Source organism: Notamacropus eugenii, chromosome 1 (genome assembly GCF_028372415.1).
Source record: "Notamacropus eugenii isolate mMacEug1 chromosome 1, mMacEug1.pri_v2, whole genome shotgun sequence".
NCBI lineage: Eukaryota > Metazoa > Chordata > Mammalia > Diprotodontia > Macropodidae > Notamacropus > Notamacropus eugenii.
Genome location: NC_092872.1, coordinates 441,430,662 through 441,438,887, shown reverse-complemented (window position 1 = coordinate 441,438,887; position 8,226 = coordinate 441,430,662). Strand labels below are relative to the sequence as shown.

The following is an 8,226-nucleotide window of genomic DNA, read 5'->3' as shown; positions in this document are numbered from 1 at the left end:
CTTTTCCTGCAGTTCCAGTGCATCATACCATGCATACGTACATTCACCACAACATACGTACATACATACATACATACATACATATACCATATAGGTAAAAACTCATTAATTTTGATTCTACCAATCTAAAAGTTATCAAAGTCAGGACAGAAGCTAAACTAGATAAGGGTTTTAGTTTGAAAAAAAATCATTTTTCAAGAAATGAACTATTATAAATTCATTTCAACCAGAAACTGTCTAACCTTCTTAGGAGAGTAAACTTTTCAAGCAGCCAGCATTTTTTAGGTTACAAACATGAAGTATGTAGGAATCATAGGTATAGGAATCAAAGCTGGAAGAGACCAAATTGGCGACTGAGTTTTTTTAACAGATGAGAAATTTACAGAAGTTAGTTGTAAAAGACCCTGTTTTATTCATTACCTTGTCTGGTAAAACATAGCAATCAATAGTTTCCCTTATTGTTACTATCTTTATGAGAAAGTTAGGCAATCCATTTTCATACCATAATTTATTTGGCCTTTCTCTAAATGATTTTTAAAATTAATAAAAATATTTTTGTACATGTGGGTCCTTTTCCCATTTTTACGATCTTTTTGGGACACAGCCCTAGAAGCGATATTGCTGGGTCCAGGGATATGCACATTTTTGTAGCCCTTTGAGCATAGTTCCAAATTGCTCTCCAGAATGACTGGATCAGCTCACAGCTCCACCAACAGTGAATTAGTATTCCAACTCTCCACATCTCCAACATTTATCATTTTCCTGTTTTGTCATGGTAGCCAATCTGATAGGTGTGATGTGGTATCTCAGAGTTGTTTTGATTTGCATCTCTCTAATCAAGAGTGATTTAGAGCATTTTTTCTTATGACAATTAATTTCTTCTTCTGAAAACTGCCTGTTCATATCTGTAATGGCAAGTAAAATAGGATCTTTTCCTGTTTTTGTTTTAGTATATTCAAGAAGTATAATGCCTCTTTTTGAATATGACTGAGGAGGATCTTTCCCACTCTTTGTCAAACCTGGGAAGGTTTGTAAGAAAGTCTTTGCCTTTTGTTAATGAGGCACAGGGATGTGATGCCCTCTGGCTCTAAAAAGTGTATAAAGACTCCGAGGGTGAGATTTTACTTTGGGGCTTTGTTTTTGTAATAAGGTTTGAGTGCCAGATAAGACTCTGGGAAGCCACTAAGGAGTCTCCCCCACCCCTTGAGAATGCAGATGTCATGCATCCCTCTCTGGTAATTATGGTCAGATAGTTGGGGTCCAACTGTCTGTTGAATTCAGGCAGAGGAAGCCATATCTGTTGATCTTTAATTTCTTTGTATTTTCTTTGAAATTCAGGGTGCTGACTCCCCTGAATTAAGCGAATGATACATGTGCTTGATTAAAGTGACTGTTAACCCCTGAAAAGTTGTCTTTCCTTTTATGAATGCAGATCTAAGAACCTGTGATAACAGGCCCCTCTGTGTATGTTGGGGTGCTTACTGATACAATATCCTTTGACCATTTATCAATTGGGCGTTGGCTTGTATTCTTATAAATTTGACTCAGTTCTGTCTATATTTTAGAAATGAGACCTTAACATAGACACTAGTTATAAAAATTCTTTCCTAGTTTTCTACTTCCCTCTTAATCTTGGTTGCATTGGCCTTGTTTGTGCAAAAACTTTTCATTTGATATAATCAAAGTTATCCATTTTGCACTTCATAATGTTCTCTATCTCTTGTTTGGTCATAAATTCCTTTCATAAATCTGACGAATAGACTTGCTTACTCCCCTAGTTGGTTTATAGTTATCAGCTTTTATACCTATATCATGTGCTCATTTGGACTTTATTCTGGTGTACAGTGTCAGGCATTGGTCTCTGTCCAGTTTCTGCCACACTACTTTCCAGTTTTCCCAGCAGTTTTTTATCAAACAGTGAGTTCTTATCCCAGAAGCTGGGGTCCTTGGGTTTATCAAACAGTAAGTAGACTGCTATAATCATTGACTGCTGTGTCTTGTGTACTTAACCTCTTCCACTGGTCTGCTCTTCTATTTCTTAGTCAGTACAAAGTGGTTTTGTGATTGCTGCTTTATAACACAATTTAAGATCTGGTATGGCTAGGCCACCTTCCCTAGCATTTCTTTTCATTAATTCCCTTGATATTCTGAACCTTTTGTTCTGCCAGATGAATTTTGATATTTTTTCCTAGCTGTATAAAATAATTTTTGGTAGTTTGGTATGGCACTGAATAAGTAAATTAATTTAGGTAGAATTGTCATTTTTATTATATTAGCTCAGCCTACCCATGAGTAACTGATGTTTTTCCAATGATTTAGATTTGACTTTATTTGTGCGAAAAATGTTTTGTAATTGTATTCATATAGTCCCTGGGTTTGTTTTGGAAGGTAGACTCTCAAATATTTCATAGTGTTTACAGTGGGATTTCTCTTTCTGTTTCTTGCTATTGGGCTTTGTTAGTAATATATAGAAATGCAGATGATTTATGTGGGCTCCCATTAGTTTTCTTGGCAAAGATACCAGAGTGGTTTGCTATTTCTTTCTCCAGTTCATTTTACAGGTGAGGAAACTGAGGCAAACAAGGTTAAGTGACTTTCCAGGGCTGTATAGCTAGCAAGTGTGTGAGGCTGGATTTGAATTCAGGTCTTCCTGATTCCAGGACCCACATACTATTCACTGTGCCACTTTGCTGCCCATACCACCCTTGGAGGTAGATACTATTGTTATTCCCATTTTACAGATGGGGAAACTGAGGTTGAGTGACTTTCCCAGGATCACACAGGTAGTAAGTGTCTGAGGCTGAACTCAAGTCTTCTCATTCCAGGTAACCTATAACCCCTGGGGAGGGGTAGAAGGAGGAAGTGGGCCTTTATTTCTAACTAAAAGACTAGAACTGAGTAATAGTTAGAAATTTGAAAAACAAAGATGAGTCCCATTCCCTCTGCCCACTCCCATAAAAAAAAAAGCTAGAAAAATTAATTTGAGTAATTGGAAGGGGCTGTATGATTATTGTAGTTATAAGGAGAAAAAAAGCATCCTTACAGAATCATGATATCTTCAAATGTAAGTTAGGGACTTAAATAAAAAAGGGGATGCAGGGGGTGTAGTAGTACTATTCAAAGGGTTTGAAGAGGAGAAGGAGAAAAAGAGTAAAAAGACTAAATATACTATGGTAGAGAGGTGATGGGACTTGCTATTTCTCATAACTATGATGTGTGAAAGGAAGAGTATACAAACATGGAGGAAGGTTGTCTGAAATGAACAAAGGCGGGTTGAACACATGCATGGAGTTTGGTGGAGAAATGCATCAAGCCCAACAAGAAAACAAGCAAGTATGGAGGGAAATAGGGACAAGTTAACACAGGAAAAGGAAGAGTTCCAAGCAAAACAAACTTTGTGATCTTGAAGAAGACATTAAAAGGGGGAAGCAGAAAGAAGAGAGCTGAAATCTAAATGCAGTGCTCATTGATTTGGGAATGGCTGATCAGATTGTGGTATGAGAATGCAGTTGAATATTATTGCACCATAAGCAATGATGAAAGACAATTGCAGAGAATCCTGGGTAGTGTGAGCTAAAGCAGAGTGAAATGAGCAGAAGCAGGAACAGTTTATACAGAGACAACAACATTGTCAAGCAAAATAATTCGGAAACACTTAAGAACGCTGATCAATGCAATGACTAACTATGTCTTTTGAGGAAGTACGTTGCAGAGAAAGAGTGGCAATGGACTCAAGATGCTGAAAGAGACATGTTTTGGACATTGCCACTGTATGGATTTATTTTGTTTGACTATGCTTATTTGTTACAAGAGTTTTTTTTTTTCTCTAACCTTTTTTGTGGGGGGAGAGAATTGGGTGACTAGAAACAGTGATGACAGAAAAAAAGATCATTGAAACAAAAAAAAGGAAGCGCAAATAAGCTAATGTATCTGTGGAAATTATTATTATATATATATATATATGATAAATGGCATGAAATAGAGATTCACAGTTTCATATACAGTCCTCTTAGTGCTCTGCTATGTATATGGAAATGTTCTTATTTTGGGCAATTGCAAGTTGGGCAAGTTCAAAATAAACAATAAAATTTAAAGTGAATTAAAAAAATAAAAATGTAAAAAAATGCATTACCTTTGGACTAGTTTACAAAAGTAGCTTATCCACATCAGAGAAGACAGAAATTTACTAGCTAAATTTCAGCAAAAACCTTGAAGAATTGGTGGATGGTTTTGAAAAATGAGTATTATAACAGTAATTTTGCATTTCTCTTTGAAGCTATAGATCTTTTGGAGGCCTTCTTAAAAGCTCTGACAGCAATAAAAACTAAGTCTCATAGTAACTAAATGTAGAACCATGTATATAACTTATAAATAAATATATATGTGTTAGAAGTGTGAACTCAATTTTTTTTTTTAATAATAGCAGTGTACTGACTGTCAAAAAAGTTTGAAGACCACTGATTTAAGCAAATATGATTTATTTTGGTATTGGTCCCCTGCAGTTGGACTCACAGAATAATCAAAAAAACAGTGTCTTTTCCATATCTGGGGAAAGCACCTTTTTCAAAACTACATTAACATTTTGAATTAAGGATTCACCATAATTCCATATTCGGTCATCCCTAATGAAAAGTTTTTGAGCCATATATTCAGGACTGGCATATCTGCAGTGGTATATAAAGCCCACCTGTGGGCTAACTTGAAGGGTCTCATTGAAGCTCTTTGGAACCCTGTGGACAGAAATTTGAATCACACTCTGGGGTTTGACTATCAATTTCTTTGGTTTGTCATGTCTCTGTTGGTAAGTCTCCCTGTAAATATGCTTCAGGATATCAACTCCAGGGATAATTGTCCATGATGAAATGTTATATTTGAGGTGAGATCCATAGAGAGTATTAGGGAAGAGAAAGCTCATAAACATGAAAACTCCAAATTTTCCCTGATCTTCATCAATTCTTCTCATCATTGTTTTCCAGTCAGGGGAACCAATGGGCAGCAGAATTTCATCAATGTCATTCAGCACCACAAAGTGACTTCTATACATATTGCGATAGATGCAGTCATTGAGGGCTGTCACTTGTCCATAATAGCCAATGTCTCCTCCCGCTATATCAAAGAGCCAGGTAGAAGATGCTATGAGGTAGGATGTGATGGGCCAAGAGATGACTTCAGCTGTACCTTCATCAACATAATATTCCAGGACTTTTTCTAGAAGCTGACTGCAGTTAGTTTTATAGATCATGACTGTCTGAGCCCCAAGAATTTTATACATCTCCATACTTTGTATGAATTGTAAAACATTTTTGTAATTTGCGAACATGGGGGAGATACATACTGTGAAGTCTGAAGAAGGAACATGGGCCTCTTGATTTCTGATTGTAAACCTTGGCATCTGGTTGATGTCACCATTTGGGGACCAGTGAATTGACACATACTGGGCATTACAGTTCTGAGGCAGAGAGCAGAGCAGATTAACAGCACCATAAGGAAACCCAAAATTATCTTCAAGAATATCTATCCCTGCTCTGATTATAGAAATGTTACCAAAGGGCTGGCAGCAGAACCAACAATAAAGCTCTTTCACTTCCTCTTGGTGAATGATACCAATGATGCGGGTGAGATTCAGGTACCTCTTATCAAAATAAGGAGCTATGATAAAAGTTTTGGAATTTTCTAATGGGGTGATTGTACCTCTAGCAATCTCCCCTCTGCACACATCTGTTGGTTTTTGATGCTGGGATGTGTCCTCCATTGATTTCATCCAGTAGAATAACAGTGAGTTCAGGATCACAACAATAAAAATTATCATGAAAAAAATCCTTAGAAAATATATATTTGGCATTCTGGTGTTAAAGGTCTCTATATTTCAAGCTGCAGATATATGATGCCTGAGAGAGAGAAAATATAGTGAGATCAATGTTTTTGTTTTGTTTTGTTTTGTTTTACAGATAGGCTACAACCCTTTCCTCTGCCTGGCACCTGCTTTCTTTTGAAATTTACTGTGAACTTTCCCTGATTCTTCCTCTACAACATCACCAACTGGCATTTTCCCGCCTGTGACATCAGGGGTGGGAAACCAATCAGATTCCAAGTGAGGCCACACCCTTTCCTACAAAATAGCTGGTTCCCTGAAGTATCTAGGGTGCATTGGGTAAACCTGGAGAAATTATCACTACCGACTGGGCAAGGAGGATGCCTCTCTCTGGGATCCTAATTCCCTTTCTTCCTGTCAGAGCTTCTGAAGATCATTGTAGTAAGAAGCAGGATCCTTGTATATCCTGAACCCTTCTGGAGTTCTGACTGCATCCTCTGGGTGACTGTGATACTGTCTACCATTTGGTCTCTCTTCCCTTGTCTCCCTCTTCTCCTCAATTGTGGGAGTGAAATGAATCCCTAATGAAAAAACCTTCTGTTTTAGCATTAGTAGCTGTTTTTTTTCTCTTCTGTGGCTATCTAGACGTCTCCCAAAGGCCCCTGAAATAGACTGGGTAAACAGGAAGGATATAACAGTCTCCACTTCCCACCCCTATCCACCTCATTGTCTGCAGGGCCCAACAACTAGGAAAAACTTTTGTTAACAGCTTAAGCAACTTAACAAGCATTTTAAAGAGCCTACTATAAAATTTCATTTAAAATCTTCAGTATCCCATATATTTCCTGCTTCCCTTTATCAATTTACCATGGAAAGAAGTCCCCCGTACAATCTCTTCTTTTGAGAACAAAATTGTCCAAACCCTATTCTGACCCTTGAGCACTAACCCCTAAATCCAGCTAACCTCTACACACACATGTCCTCAAACCCAGAGACTAAAGTTTCAGTTCCTCCTTTATTGGTGACCTCCCTAGAAAGAATACCTTCAGGGGGAGGAGGCTGGTTCTTAGACAAACTCCCAAAGCTACCAAGTGCATGCCACAGGTTGCCAGGCCTAGAGGCCTGTGGGCTACCCAAGTCTTCCCTTACCTCTATCAGAGGTCTTCGGCTGGCCAAACCGGATGCTCGTATGAGAGAAAGGACGTTCCAGAGTCGAACAAGGGTTGAGCTTTATTTCAGGGTCTAGTTACAAGTGCAGAGGAATTCTTCCTTAGGAGGGAAAGAGAAAGATCTCCCAAGGAGGCAAAGACCTTACAATAAGAGATTGGAAGTAGAAGTGTAAGTGGGGAGAGAGGGGGAGGGGAGAGAAGAAAGAGGAAATGCGGAGCCTTCTGTCCACACACGTGGCCCCTCCGCCCAAGAGAACTTTCAGGCTTTCCTGACCCTACTTAAGCTCTCCCGTCGAGTAGTTTGCACGTCAATACCGAGCCTGTTAGGTAACAATGGGTGTGCTCCAATCTGGGACAATCTCGAGGGCGGGGAGAGCTCTCTCCCATCACGTTTCTCAGGGGAAGAGGCGGAAATACACGAGATAGCTCGGTTCACCTCGATTCCCAGTCGTTTCCTGGGGGGCCTCGTGAGAACTCTAAGATTTAGAAGTTCCCACCTTTACCCGCCCGAGACTGTCCACCTGGAATTGAGCTTCCATCCCCAGCAACAGGTGATATCTCAACATGCCCACGATGTTATTGGTCCTCCTCGAAAACAAAGGTTAACAACAATAAACCAATTGCACAGCAATGTTAGAGACTGGGCTTAGTGTCTGGAAAAAGGCAGGATGTGAGGAAAAAGCTTGATTTTCAGAAAGAACACAAATGCCTGCAAAAAATCCTTAACCAAAGGATTTCAACATGCATATGGATACTCAACTATTCAAACATCTACCCTCTTAATTCTTCAATTTCTTCAACTTCCATAACCTGCTTCCCTCCTACACCTCAGCCACACATGGGAATGGTCACAACTTTCATCTTGCCGTCACTCATAAAGTTCCATGAATAAGATTTTAAAAATTCCTTTGTATCTCCATAACTCCTTATCATTTCATTTCTCCCCATGACTTACTTTCCTTAAACCTATTCTATGTCCTCATGTGACTCCTCATCCCTCCATTTCTTTTCATCACCCCAGATCTTACTTTATTTTCCTCCTTTCCCATTGTCAAAGAAAAATAAGAACGCCTCCATGTTGTTCTTAGGAGGGTTACATAGGTCATAATAGGTAGCTGTACTGCTCCTGAATTGATGGAGAGGAGGAGGAGGAGGAGGAGGAGAGAGAGAGAGAGAGAGAGAGAGAGAGAGAGAGAGAGAGAGAGAGAGAGAATCTGAGCTATTTCTAGGTAATAGAGATGACCT

General features: G+C 38.9%; 1 protein-coding gene across 1 annotated transcript; it reads right to left on the bottom strand.

Annotated features, from left to right (window-relative positions):
• Window positions 1-4,461: 4,461 nt before the first annotated feature.
• Window positions 4,462-7,235, bottom strand: LOC140519074 (uncharacterized). The gene is made up of 2 exons (XM_072631767.1): window positions 6,962-7,235; window positions 4,462-5,888 (listed from the first exon to the last, which is right to left on the bottom strand). Exon 2 carries the CDS (start codon window positions 5,840-5,842, stop codon window positions 4,520-4,522), a length of 1,323 nt encoding a protein of 440 aa, XP_072487868.1. The 5' UTR covers window positions 5,843-5,888; window positions 6,962-7,235; the 3' UTR covers window positions 4,462-4,519.
• Window positions 7,236-8,226: the final 991 nt, after the last annotated feature.